The 13,877-nt window shown below is 38.6% G+C and overlaps 2 protein-coding genes across 4 annotated transcripts; both read left to right on the top strand.

The window, feature by feature from the left end:
- Nucleotides 1-89: 89 nt before the first annotated feature.
- polr2k (RNA polymerase II, I and III subunit K) lies at nt 90-1,808 on the top strand. The gene is made up of 4 exons (XM_056400207.1): nt 90-192; nt 409-476; nt 1,174-1,266; nt 1,697-1,808. The coding sequence occupies exons 2-4, from the start codon at nt 416-418 to the stop codon at nt 1,717-1,719; spliced, it is 177 nt and encodes a 58-aa protein (XP_056256182.1). The 5' UTR covers nt 90-192; nt 409-415; the 3' UTR covers nt 1,720-1,808.
- A 200-nt stretch (nt 1,809-2,008) lies between these two features.
- spag1a (sperm associated antigen 1a) lies at nt 2,009-13,861 on the top strand. Of its 3 annotated transcripts, XR_008829955.1 has the most exons (10): nt 2,181-2,375; nt 3,377-3,957; nt 5,511-5,610; nt 6,851-7,003; nt 7,427-7,584; nt 9,792-9,933; nt 10,928-11,054; nt 11,194-11,331; nt 11,687-11,798; nt 12,766-13,861. XR_008829955.1 is itself a non-coding variant. In XM_056400206.1 (9 exons), exons 2-9 carry the CDS (start codon nt 3,600-3,602, stop codon nt 11,690-11,692), a joined length of 1,182 nt encoding a protein of 393 aa, XP_056256181.1. In that variant the 5' UTR covers nt 2,009-2,078; nt 3,377-3,599; the 3' UTR covers nt 11,693-13,861. The 3 variants fall into 3 exon arrangements, 2 of the variants coding, with proteins under 2 accessions (XP_056256181.1, XP_056256180.1); XM_056400206.1 differs by lacking the exon at nt 2,181-2,375 and adding an exon at nt 2,009-2,078 and having other exon boundaries at nt 11,687-13,861; XM_056400205.1 differs by having other exon boundaries at nt 11,687-13,861.
- Nucleotides 13,862-13,877: the final 16 nt, after the last annotated feature.

Here is a 13,877-nt window from a genome sequence, read left to right as displayed (position 1 = left end):
TATACTTTGGAATTCTTTATACATTCGTATTATTCGTAAAATCAAAAATATGCCAAATATGACAGAGTATCTTCTGACCAATCACAATACACCTTGCTTTGAGGCCAATTGGACAGTGGTACGCATGTGCGCGAAGGCACCAGTGTGAGATGAAAAGAGAGGTAAACAGCTAACAGTTAGTGTCTTTAAACGGTAAGATCTCTTATTTGTCTCTATTCCTTCGGTGTATTTCATATTTACTATATACATACTCCATTTTGAGATTTCTCAAAGACCTTTGCAGTTCACTACGTCCACCGGTTATGACGGTTTTGGCTAATCCTATCGGCAGCACCATGCTGTTTCTGTGTTAGCATGCTAAAACGATACAGTTGTGATGATCTTAACACCTCTCTCTCTATCTTAAAGGATCAAAATGGATACACAGAAAGATTTGCAACCACCCAAGCAGCAGCCTATGATCTACATATGTGGAGGTGCATTTCTACTGTTGTGTTAATGTTATAGCCACTACAACTGTTACGTAAGCTAACGATACTACCAGACCTGTTTTCTAATGCATCTATTATCACTGTTAGTACTAATACAACTTCTTCTGTCTTGGGTGTTTCTCTTACGTTATACTATAAAAATAACTACGGTTCTAGTAGAACTGATACATCAGTGCTATACATATGGCACTTAGTACTTAACGACATTAAAAGAGATCCTTGAGGTCGATACAATCCAGTTTTATAGAATGATTTCTTTTTATTTGTGTCATGTACACAGCTCTGCCTAGAGTGCATTGGATCCAAAGAAACCACAATTTAATATAAACCAGATCTAGAGTGCAGTGCATACGTTTCCAAGTGATACTACAAAGAGTCCATCATGTCTACAACATAATTCATATCAAGTAAAGGGCTAATATTGTATAATTGTCACCCAAGAATCTAAACCAGTCCGTCTTGCCTCCTCTCTCACACATTTGAGACAGAGTTAGCAAAAGCAATCATTACATGGTATGTTTAAATGTCTGTAGACCAGTAGATTTCAGGATATATTTCAGGATCAAAATAGTTGCAGATTTATTTTCTGTTGACTGACGAGTTCTTTAACATAGTTCTACAAACTGTATCAGTCTTCATTTAAGGGTATTTTTTGTTACATTTTTTCTGTCTTTAATTGCAGAATGTCACACTGAAAATGAAATTAAAGCCCGTGATCCAATCCGATGCAGAGAGTGCGGCTACAGGATCATGTACAAGAAGAGAACAAAGAGATGTATCCTTTAAATGTCTTTGCATGTGTGTGAGAGAGAGACAGAGTGAAACCATACAAGGAACTTATCATTGAGCTACAATTTGTTTTCCAGTACTGATAATCTGATTGAAATAACTGTCAGATTTTGGAATGATAACACACCTCGAAATCAATGGATCGAAATTTTTATGATGGGGATTTTGGATTTTAGATTATAGAGAAGACATGTCAAAGACCATGTTATATAAACTGTGGTTTCATGTTCATGCTGAAAATATGGAACATTTCTTGACTGACTACCCCTTGTGAGAATTTATTAAAAAGGGAGCAGATGTGTAAGGTTTTGAACAAATGCACACATTTGGATGGAAAACATTTTTTATATTTATTAAACCATATGTTTGAAGTGAATACTATGATACCTATACATTCCTTGACTATTTGATTTCAGTGGTTGTCTTTGATGCCAGATGAAGAAGAGGAGAGCAGCTGTTATGATTGTTATTGTTGTGTGCTATTTTTGTAGTGTATGACCATGTAAATAAATAGACCTTCAGACCTGACTCCAGACTTCTGAATTATGGTCAAAGCCCATCATTTTCATGTCAACACAAACAGTACTGTTTTACTTTTTCTTTTTCTTTTTTTGAGTGACTTTTCGAGTGATGGATGAAAGTTTCGGTTTATTAAAAACATGATTTTTACTCACTTTAACTGTTTTCACTGTTTTTTTTCATATTCATTATCATATTTGAATGGTAACAATTAGGTAGATACAGGAACGCAAATTGAGAAATATTCGCTTTTTAAATACTAATTTATCTCTTTTTTGGGTAAGTTATATAGTCTCAGTTTGTGTTGAACTGTTTTAGAGAGGTGCTGATTCAATTCTTGGTCATTTTGTACGGAAAGTTGTTTCTATTATTTGGTCCACGTCATTTAAATCAGTGAGAGGAGGCTAAATAACAGATAGACCTCTAAAAGGGACTAAAACATTTCACGTGGAGTTGGCTCTTCAACGTTGTATGCGTGGCTGACACAGGTCGCCAGATGGCGAGCCATGCCCGTGGAATCTGTACCTACAAGGATTGGTTTGATGAGAAGATGGATTCAATGCAGGGATATGTAAGGTAAATGTAAGCTAACCTGTAGCCAGTTAGCTTAGCGTAGCACGAAGGCTCGAACCAGGGTAAAACCGCTTCCCTTCTAAAAGTAAACTAATTAATACTATATAATGTTAAATTAGGACAAAAAGTAAACTACACAACACAGTTCAACTAATCTTTTACTGGGGGATATGCAAACTTTTACTTTATGTGTTGGACCACAGACTAACAGTATAAGTGCTGTTAGACTATTTTTTGGCTGGGAGTAGTTGCCAGGCAACCAGTAGAGGCCTCAACTGTGAATAGTAGTTATTACAGAAGTTTGCTGTTTTTGTAGAGATTACACAAACAATCAGTAACGTGTTAATATATGAGACAAGTTAAAATGTCTGCTCTGAATGTAGCCACTTTTGGACGCAGCTGTTTTCAGTCGTTACGCTAGGCTAAGGTAACCAGCTGCTGGCTTCAACTATGATTGATTTACCATAAAGACATGAGAATATAGTGTCAGTTATTACATCTTAATATTGGCAAGAAAGAATTAGCGTACAGTGTGGGACTAGTTCTTTAAGTGACATCATAGTGGTAGCCTAATTCTTTTTTGACTACTATATAGAAAAAAAAATTTAAATCTATAAAAATTGAAAAATAATCTCGTTGACAAATACCCATGACAAGGTAGAGCCCAAATTAGTTTCATCATGTTGCTTTATGATTCAGCCCAACAATTGGCTGTATTCACAGGATAGTAATAGTAATAGTAGGAACAGCAAAGGTATTATTATTTTTAACATTTACAATGCTCTGTTCTATTTAATTGTCCAGTAAACCATGATGGGGTGACAGTGAGCAAGCATGTACACTACAAGGACGCTGAAACTGAAGCAGCTAATTCATTTTATTATCTACGGGTGTCCTTTTCCTGTTATAAGTTAAAATGTCCTCTGTTATAAGGGTTATCGAAAAACCCAAAGTTTTATTTTACAGTGAAAAGACAGATTGACAAGAAGGCATTCTCTCCCCAGAGTCATTTGCTGTGAAGTCTAATCTGAGGCTCTCCCATCAGTGCTGTCCTACTGCAGCACTGCATCTTTGTTGCACTTCCCCCCTCTGTGACATCACTTCTGACGTTTCATCCAGGGGGCGTGTCTATCAGAAATCCCCAGCCAGGCACAGATGTAGCTGCAGCTCTGAGGGAGAGGCAGGGAGGCAGGAAGAGTTTGAACACACTGCAGAGGGAGTGCAGCTATGGGGAACACGCAGGAGAAACCCTCGGGCAGCGGAGGAGGGGCAGCTAGATTAGATCAGGCCACAGCAGGGAGCGGGACGAGAAGCCGGGGTGGAGGCAGCGTGAAAAAGCCCCACGCTCAGGGAGCTCCAGAGAAGGGGGTGGCCAATGGCACACAGAGGGAAAGCAGCCCTGCAGGTGGACAACAGGAGCAGGACAGCCATGCAGTGGACACAAGTTACCTGGACGCCCCTGCTGGGGCCCTTCCTCCTCACCTGGCTCGGCTCAAGAATGAGGGAAACCATCTCTTCAAACATGGCCAGTTTGGAGATGCCTTGGAGAAGTATACCCAGGCCATTGATGGATGTGCTGAAGCAGGTGGGGAGGATATGAACTGTTTGTTTATTTTCCAAGAGTGATCACCTCAGATACAGAATTTCATTCAAAGAAAAACGTGTCTGTTGATTACAAATTTAGGTAGCAAAACATATTTTACTCTCAGACATATCTGGTAAAAGAAATTCTGTATTGTAAAACCTGTCATACACAATATTAATCAATTAATTGTTTGAAATGATTCTCTAAAACCCAAATTAATGTATTCATAATATTTGTTTGGTCCAACTAACAGGCCACAACCAAAAAAATATTCCATTTACAATCACAGAGGACTTATAAAAACTAGGGCCGGTGAATTTGTGGAATCTTATTTTAGACAATTAACAAAATTGTTGATTAATGCTGTTTTGATCGACTAATAGATTCATCAAGTAATTATTTAGCTTAATTTCGCAGCTGCATACTTTACCTTATACTTTATTCATACTTAGTTTTAAATGATCTAAATAGTATAAATACTTAATTCTCTAACAAGTGACTGAGGTAGAAAGAACAACAGATGGATGACACAGTGACAGACAAAATGTCACCTCTAACACCTGTGTATTAGCTATTGTAAGGAAAGGGAAATTGACTCAGTGTCATTTGGCTCCATAATCCAAAGTATCTCATGTCAGTTATAAATGCATTATGCCAGTACTTGCCATGCTGCATAATTTCCTCTGTCTACCCATTCTGCATGCACATGCTCTCCACCCCACATTATAATTGAAGTGCAGGATGAGTGCAGGTCACTTTTCAGATATGTCACCTGTCAGTTATTACTGTTACCTATTAGTTTTTACACACATTCACAAACAGTATCTGAGAAATGAGGAGTTGACTTGTAAATGCAGCCGAGTGTTGGCGCAAGGCAGTGCGACTGACCGTAGATAGAAGTCATGTGCTGGTGCATGGGGCTTTTAGGTAAGATTGAATGTCATGCTCCAACTTAAAGAGCACTCAGCCAACTTTTACTCACGTAGTTGGCAAGAGTCATTGCTTTTTCTGCAGCACTGGAGATAGACTTAAAATGATTTGAGTAGACTTAACAGAAGGATACTTTGAGACTGACTGACTGACTGACTGACAACAATGTGTCATGATGTCTTTTTTTTAAATATTGTAGAGAGATCACACAAGTGTAGATGGGTATGAAGACTGCTGACAGTAGTTTTAAGGGCAGTAAAGCAGTATATATTGACTGATGGTCTGCTAGAGGGTTGTGAACTGGAGGCTCAGAGGAGAAAGGACAGAGTAGAAAATTACTCTACCAGAGTGACTGATAACACATCCATTCATCTACCTGCCCTCGTCTACCATTGACCCCCCCTCAGCATCTCTGGATAGTGTAATGACTTTAAATTGAACTGTTTGTGTTATCATGATTTCTCTTTGGTCTAGAGCTCTCAGTCCAAACCGCTGAGCGTACCATCTTATTTTCACAGGAGCAAAACTATTGTATTGATCGTGTTTTATACTGAGCTCAAAGATGACTGGAGTGTTCTTTCAGTGTCTGTTCTTTCAGATGAGTTATGGTTGTTCCCCTGCAGGCATTGACAGTCCAGAAGACCTGTGTATTCTCTACTCCAACAGAGCTGCCTGTTACCTGAAGGATGGAAACAGCACAGACTGCATACAGGACTGCACCAAGTACGTGATCAGTGTCAGAACTGTGTGCGCATCTGGCTGTATGTGTTCATTTGCACATTCAGACATTTATTTCTTGTTTGTATCCACTTCAGTGTAGTTTTTGTCAGATTTAAAGTACTCCACCGATTTAGCATTGTACAAAATGTCTTTTGTATTCCATACTTTCTTGTTCCTTGTAAAAACTTGGGCCTACATTATCCACAATGTAACTGGCCTGCTGACAGTTGGAGCAGAGATTTGGGTGTGTTATGCTAATAGAGTTGAGGAGCGGGCCAAGAGGTCTGGTAAGTTGTAGTCTTCAGCCCCAACCTACACTGACTCAAGGGACATCACCTGAGACAGTTTATCAGATTTCAGCTCCACCTTGAGTTACAAAAAAGCTTTATATTACTATTTTGACACATGTGTAGTTCTCTGCAACACCTTTAAATTGATGTTATTTATATTTTTAGTTTTTCAACAGTTGAGCTTATGTGAGGCAACTGGCTGTAATTAGTCTGTTTACATTCAGAAGTGATAGAAAACTGTGTTTGGAAAGGTATAATGTGGATTTCATTATGGAGTTCATTATTAGCATTATTCTAAAAACTTATCTGAAATGAATTTAAAACATTTCACTCTAATGCTTGTTTAGTTACTTTTGGAGGTAGACATCAGCTTAACCTTAGATTAAGCCTTAACTATAAACACATTACGTGATAGTTGGCAATGTATTATCCTTTCACAGGATATCCTAATGATTACACTGTCCTGGATAGTTATCATTTGGACCCTTCTGTTTAGCTGAACTCATCATTCACAGCACTTCATCTTTACAAGAAAATAGAATAGAATACTTACAATAAATGAAAATATGCTTTTCTATACACTGCATCCATAGCAGACAGGAGGGATTAGTTGAAAAAGCACATTTGCTTTGTAATTTGCCCATAAGGCCCTCAGTGGGATTGTCACAGCTTAGTACACAGCTACAAGCTCAGACAGTAGATTGCTCAGCTTTCCCACAAAATCTTTTATAGAGTCATATATAGAGATCGCCCATGGAAAAGCACTTTTGGACGCACGGGGTTTGGTTTTCATTGTTGGTTCAGGAGGCTGCAGGAATCTCTCTGTCTAAAACAAATAATCCCTCACATGTTTTTGAATGGAGAGCTTCAGATCAGCCCAGTTACTCGTGTGACACGGTGTGCAGGTGTAGAGGGTTTGATCCTCTGTCTCTACGTCTCTCTGATCCTCTTAGGGCTTTGGAGCTGCAGCCCTACTCCTTGAAGCCCCTGTTGCGCAGAGCTATGGCCTATGAGTCACTGGAGCGCTACAGAATGGCCTACGTGGATTATAAGACTGTCCTGCAGATTGACACCGGGGTGCAGGCGGCTCATGACAGCGTCCACAGGTCAGCTCAGCTTAGCTAAACATACCAAACTACAGCTGCTCTCATGTAGCTGCTGTAACTTTTAGAAAGAATGAGAGCTGTTTAGGCATTGCACTTTCAGGGTTCATTCAATAGTGGCTGTTGTGTTTTTCCCAAACCATATGATTAATGTCACATTCGGTATCAGCTTGCACTTTATTTAATTTAATGTATTTATATTATATCTACGTTGAGTGAAACATTCAAACCTAAGACATCACTTTTAAACAGTGGGTTAAGACAACACGTTCAGTACCATGAAGAATAGTAGTAACATCTCATAAAGTAGAGCCTACGAACCCTGTAGTGGCTGCAGCGTTAATCTAACTAACACAACACATGCACTTTTAAAACCCTTTTGCAATTCAAGTGTTCATGTTTTACACTCTCCATGTTTACTTCCAGGATCACCAAGATGCTGATCGAGCAGGACGGACCTGAGTGGAGGGAGAAACTTCCAGAGATCCCGGTCGTCCCTCTGTCCGTCCAGGTGCAACACAGACAGAAACCGATCAGCATCGAGCAGGCCCAGGCCCGAGCCGCTAGAGCTGCACAGGATGAAGGTGAATGAAATCACTTCCTCTGAGCTTAGTGAGAAGTTATGTGAACTACATAAACACACATTTTAAATGTAAATGTGTTAAGGTTTTTTAGCCTCCTATTTTTTTTGTAAATCATTCACAAGCACACGCACATCACACGGCACGCACAGTTATAGCAATCACTATGTGTAACTGTGATTTAATGGTTTTCAAAAAGTGGTATCCAATTAGGACATGTGTTCTCTTTTTTTTTTTTTACATAAAAATATGTGTATGTATTAATATTATTCTTTCCTGGACCAAATAGTTTAATTTTTGAAATATTGCGTAATGAATTGTGGTCGTTAAAATTTGAAATTATACCCTTCAATTATGGAAACATAAAGCAGAAGTCGGTCAGGGATTCAGTGAGGAACTCCTGCTGAGAGACAGTGTGTGTGTGTGTGTGTGTGTGTGTGTGTGTGTGTGTGTCTGGATGGACTATCAATCAATAATGCATAGGGGAATGTGATCTACACAGAGTGTAGCGCTGCTGTAATGGAACAATCCAGGTCAGGTTTCCTGTAGGCTGCTCCTGCTCACACAGACCAGAAGACTCCACACGTTTCATACATTCAAATATATTTAAACATATGCAGTGTTGTATACAGCTATAAAAACACACACATACACTATAAAAAACATTGCTTTATTTGTATTTACAAACACCTTACACTGACAAAAGACTGATCATATACAGACACACACACACACACACATAGGCATAAACACTTCATGACTATAGCACATAGACAGAGCAGAGCTCAGAATAGCACATTGCTGTTGCTGGGTAGACAGGTCGTCAGAATTGCAGAAATCTGTATCTTATATTAAATTGTGCATATTTGCAGTGACAAAATAGGATTTCACCACCTAATATAAGGTGTTTCTTATTATAATTAATTCTTATATTAGATATTGGATTCAGGCTGAAACCAGGCTAGTAAGTCAATGCAGTCTCAGCCCATGTTAATAAATGCAAAATCAACTGGATGTAGGTATTTTGAATTCATTTAAGTGATTAAGTAATTCAGTTAAGTTACAATGCTCCCATCTTAATCAACTAAGGCTGATTAAGAAAGCATAGGAGATAATTACCCACAAAATAAAACCATAGATAAAAACAACATAAACCTAAATTCTATATGATAAACTGTTGAAAAGAATCCATTCAAACAAACTGAGGCAGATAAAAGATAAGATAAAAAATGAATTGAAGAATGAATTGTTCATTTACAAAAGTGCTTTAAATAGCTACAGATAACTGAGTGCTGCACTGTGGTTGAGCTGTTGTTGATACTGAATTAAAAAAATCATATGGCTCTCCTGATTCTTGCAACTGTTCTTGCTTCCCATTGCCAAAGCAAAGGGCTCATTCCAGAGACAAATATTCCACATGCCACTAGTGCATGGTTTTATCAGTTCAGATCCATAAACAGGCTAACGATGGTTCTATTTTCCATTTTTGCAGTGGTGAATGAACTAGAATCCATGTTTTATTAAACAATTTATTCTCTCAGTTATAAAGGAATAGAAAGTCTTGACCAATAACAGGCTAGTTATTGTTACTGTCAGAGTGGCAGGTACCAATAACCAGACATCTCAGCCAGAGGAAGAATGAACTTTCAGCAAACATATTACTTTGACGCCAAGTTCAGTCAGTTGTCTTGTCTCACTGGATAAATAATTTAGACTTTATATCAATACTTGGGTTGTCTGATAAAGGCCAGGAGTGTGTGTGTGTATGTGTGTGTGTGTGTGTGTGTGTGTGTGTGTGTGTGTGTGTGTACGTACGTATTGAAAAGCCTATAGATGTGTTTAAGTGCCCGTGTGTGTGTGTGTGTGTTTTCCCCAAGTCATTAGACATAGTGGCTTTCTCAGCACAGCAGAGAGCTCAGTAAGCAGGAGTTCACCCATCTCCTCTGACTGCTGCTGATAGACTTATAGATAGATTTATTCATCACTCCTGAAAAAGTTTGTGCACCAAACAAACACACATTTAATACAGTCGGCCCCTGACATGTATAACCTGTAATGAAGAACGAAATCTAGTTCAATCATATTGCCACTTGTTTTGACCTATCAAGGACATTGACACTTTTCTTAACAGCAGTAACTTTGTATTGCTATATTTTCCTTCACTTGTTTCAGTATTGAATTTTGGGTAAATTATATTTTTCTGTCAACAGTCAGAAGAAAAGAGGCCCAGTTTACTTTACTGAAACAGAAAGGCAATGATCTGGTCAAGAAGGGCCAGTTCCAGGAGGCTCTGGAGAAGTACAGTGAATGTCTCACCATAAAACCTGACGAATGTGCTCTCTACACAAACAGGTATGAAACAACCCTACTGTGTGCAACTTGAAGCCTTACTTGCACACACCCTGAGCAGGACTGTTTGATCTGGGAATTTCCACATGTTGAATCATCCCTGAATTAAACTGGGAAATAAATACTGTGCAGTGTGTGTCTTCCAGCAGCACTCCCTTGCTCATCTTTACCTTTTTCTCAACCAGTTTTCGGTCAAACGGTAGCACCAGATTCCAGATTACATGTTCACATATTTTTTATGTTAAAGACACGTGGACTGTCCCAAAGCTGAGGGTAGTAATAAAATGCTAATTCTTAAACAGTAGAGGGCACCACATAATCATCCAGGTGTCAACTTCAGTCTATTAAATCTCATTTTGGCTAAGATCAAATGTAATCTTGCTTATGAGAATAAGGGCAGCCACTATCAGTTTTATTAAGTTAAATAATATTATCATAAGATTTCAGTCTATGGCTGCAAATATAGAGAAGCTGATTAGTTGGGGCATTAATAATAGAGAAGCATATAAATAAAACAAAGATGTATCGAGGTTGGACAGGTAGAAGGTGTCTTGATACCAGATCAAATATTATTCAACATTGTAAAAAGTAAATTTTGTCTGTTTTGAGGCTGAAAAATCTGCCAGTGCAGTAAGATGATTTCAAATCTTCATCACAATTTATTTCAAGGGTTTTCTAAAGGTTGATGATAAGATAATGCACATTCCTGTAATCCAGAATGGTATTTCGTTTTAGAAGGATTCTTGAAACAAGTTGTTATAGAAGTGGACTGAAATAATGTCACTGCACTGGCAGAATTTTTCTCTTGTTTTAAGAGCATTTCTTACTTAATAAAAATGAGTTAAGATATAGATTTTCTGTCCTCTAACCTCCATTACTGTTAAAATAAGATATTTCAACAGTAATGGAGCAGATTGGTCCTTAATATCATTACCAGTAGCAGAATCCTGACATGTTGCACTTTTTGACTCCTTTCTTTTTCTTCACTATCCTCCAGAGCCATTTGCTTCCTGAAGCTGAATCACTTTAAAGAGGCCAAACAAGACTGTGACTCTGCTCTGCAGCTGGAGCCGGGAAACAAGAAAGCCTTCTACAGGCGAGCACTGGCTTATAAAGGTTTACAGGTGCCTATCATCCCCGATTACAAATATGCTGGTTCATTTCTTTGAAGATTTTGGATTAGAAGGGTTTGTGCATCTAATTATCTCTTGTTTTCTTCTTCTATGTGTGTGTGTGTATATCTGCATGTGACCCCAAACCTAGGACTATCTGTCAGCCAGCAGTGACCTCCAGGAAGTCCTCCAGCTGGACCCAAACATTCGGGAAGCTGAGCAGGAACTTGAGGTGGTGACAAGCTTGCTGAGACAGAGCCTGATGGACAACACTGCACACACACCAAGGGTAAGTGATTTATATGCATGCGCGCGCACACACACACACACACACACACACACACACACACACACACACACACACACACACACACACACACACACACACACACACACACACACACACACACACACACACACACACACACACACACACACACACACACACACACCTCTTCATCTGTACACTTACTATAGCTATGATTTGCATTTTGATTTTTAATGTTGGTGGTCTAATATTTATATCATTGCAACTCAATCTAGACAGGGTCTTATTTTAAGTACGTTACACATAAACTCAAACCTATCACAAAACTAGAACAAACAAAACCACCAAGAGGCTAACTTCTGCTGATGTCCTCCAGGTTTGATGGCTCCTCGTGGATCCATATAGAGGCAGAGGAATGAAACAGGTGTGGACTCTTATTGTACTGCAGCAATTCTGGAGGAGAAAGACTTCTAAAGCCATCAACTTGAGTAAGTAAGACTGGCGTTAACTCCGAGGACGGGCTCCTTGGACGACCAGCTTTTGAGCTCTGCACCATCTGCAACGTGTGCAAACCACACCATAACTCCTGAGTGCACAACCTTACATAACGGGCAGCTTTGTTTAAAAAGGCTAATGTAAAGGTACTTGACCTGCTTGCACTATAAGTCATTCACATTATGATGTAATATACTGTACATACAGATTCATGTACTAGGCTGCCGAGCACTGTTATTTGTTGAAGTAAAATGGGGAAAGAAAGAGCGTGTAATGTGTGCCTTATTGAGATTTCTACCAGTTAGGATGAAATACGCCAAGATTAAAAGTTTTATTTTAATTTCTTTTTAATATGTTGTGTTTGGTTTCAAACTGACTGACAGAAATTTATTCAACTCTCAACTTATTGTATGTAGAGATAAGGAAGGCCCAGAAAGATCAATCAAGTCAATAGGTCATTATCTGGTACATTCCCAATGTATCCAGGGTTCCACCTATTGCAGCTAATGTACAAGACATATGTCACTGTTTACATTCGTATTATTACAGCTGCTGCCAACAACTGACTATAAACCATCATCATCATCATTATATAGTGTTGGTTATTGCTGCATATTTCCACAGCTAAACCATGACAATGCTGCTGTTTCAATAAGCTCTTTTAGTTCGATGATCTCCACCAAATCAATCCTGTAGACCTCCAGAATGAAGTGAGAGGCCGTAACCTAACTGGGATTTAAAAATGGTAAAATAATGATTTGCCATAGTTAAAATCCAACAAATTATGAGCTCAGTGCTGAAGTCATTGTTAACCATAAGCTTGTCACTTTACTGGCTTTAAATGAATATCCAGCTACTGAATTTAGGGTTACAGGTCACTTACTGTTGTACTGTAAGACGTACTGTAGGTCTCAGGTTCAGTCTTGAATGTAACCAGGAGGACTGTGTGTCTTTGTGTAGGTGTGCAGAAAGTCTCCTGCTGCATCTGTTTTAACTTATGTCCATATCTCCACGCCCTCGCAGCTGCAACAAGGAACAAGGCAAGGCAAAAAGGCAAAATCCAAAGGTGATGACATACTTCTTTTTTTTAACAAGTAAAACAATAATAAACTCACAAAGCTTGGTGTCTGTGTGCTCTGTCAAGTGGCTGAAGTCACAGATTCTGCCTTAACAAAAATGATTTGGGATGCCGGAGTTGGGCACCTACCCCTTAAGAGAGTGACTATTAACAAACGTTTAGTACCTACATTTCTCAGCTAGTCTGAATAAAGTTAACTTCATCCCATTTCTTCTTCAACTGCCTGAATATCAGTTGAGATGAATATGGTCCTGAAGGTCAAGTAGCTTTTTTTCCTCCACCCACCCTCAACCTGGTTTTCAGTTTAGCAGTCTGTGCAAAAAAACCCACAAAATAGGACAGACAGGTCAAAATGATCAATAATCAAATGGCTGAACATACAACCAGAACATCATGATTTTAATAAAATTAACAGGAACTCCAGTTAAACTTAAAATATATCTTGACTGCATTTTTAAAGTTCAGTCAAGTTTCACTTACACAGATGTTTTCACTTATTTGACCTTTTAGTAGATTAGAGCTCGTTAGCATTGCACCTCCCAGGTTCAACCTGAGCAGAGGGCTAATTAACTAGAATTAAAAACACCTGTGTGGGTGAGCACTCAAATATCTTTAGATCTGATTTGTTTCTCACACCTTACACTTTTTAAATAAATCCTGTCAGCTCTACAAGACACAAAAAAAAATGTAAATCTTTGTATAGCACAATGTGCCACAGCCTTTATTTCACTTGTACTTTGTAGTATTAATGTGCTCATTGTCCAGCCTATACCCTTGGTTTATCTCCTTTTCTTGTTTTTGTTTTTCTTGTGTTGTCAAAATAAAAGCATATAAATCCCATTTAAATGAAAACAGTTGATATGAGGCTTAGTTGTTCCAGACAATGTTTGTTGTGCTTCTTGGAATGTAAAAGCATGTACTGTATGTAAATAGGTTAAATGCAAATGTAAATAATAAACTGCAATGTGAATGCTTCAATGTGCTTTTTTTCCCT

This window comes from Seriola aureovittata, chromosome 16 (assembly GCF_021018895.1).
Source record: "Seriola aureovittata isolate HTS-2021-v1 ecotype China chromosome 16, ASM2101889v1, whole genome shotgun sequence".
NCBI classification, from domain to species: Eukaryota; Metazoa; Chordata; class Actinopteri; order Carangiformes; family Carangidae; genus Seriola; species Seriola aureovittata.
This window is presented reverse-complemented; position numbering and strand designations above follow the sequence as displayed.

Bases quoted from the DNA above. Each gene is read 5' to 3' on its own strand.
- spag1a (XM_056400206.1), top strand. From the start codon at position 3,600: ATGGGGAACACGCAGGAGAAACCCTCGGGCAGCGGAGGAGGGGCAGCT. The intron at 5,611-6,850 runs GTACGTGATCAG...TGATCCTCTTAG, and splicing joins TGCATACAGGACTGCACCAA to GGCTTTGGAGCTGCAGCCCT. The intron at 11,055-11,193 runs GTGCCTATCATC...CCCCAAACCTAG, and splicing joins TGGCTTATAAAGGTTTACAG to GACTATCTGTCAGCCAGCAG.
- polr2k (XM_056400207.1), top strand. From the start codon at position 416: ATGGATACACAGAAAGATTTGCAACCACCCAAGCAGCAGCCTATGATC. The intron at 477-1,173 runs GTGCATTTCTAC...CTTTAATTGCAG, and splicing joins TATGATCTACATATGTGGAG to AATGTCACACTGAAAATGAA. The intron at 1,267-1,696 runs GTATCCTTTAAA...ATTTGATTTCAG, and splicing joins CAAGAAGAGAACAAAGAGAT to TGGTTGTCTTTGATGCCAGA.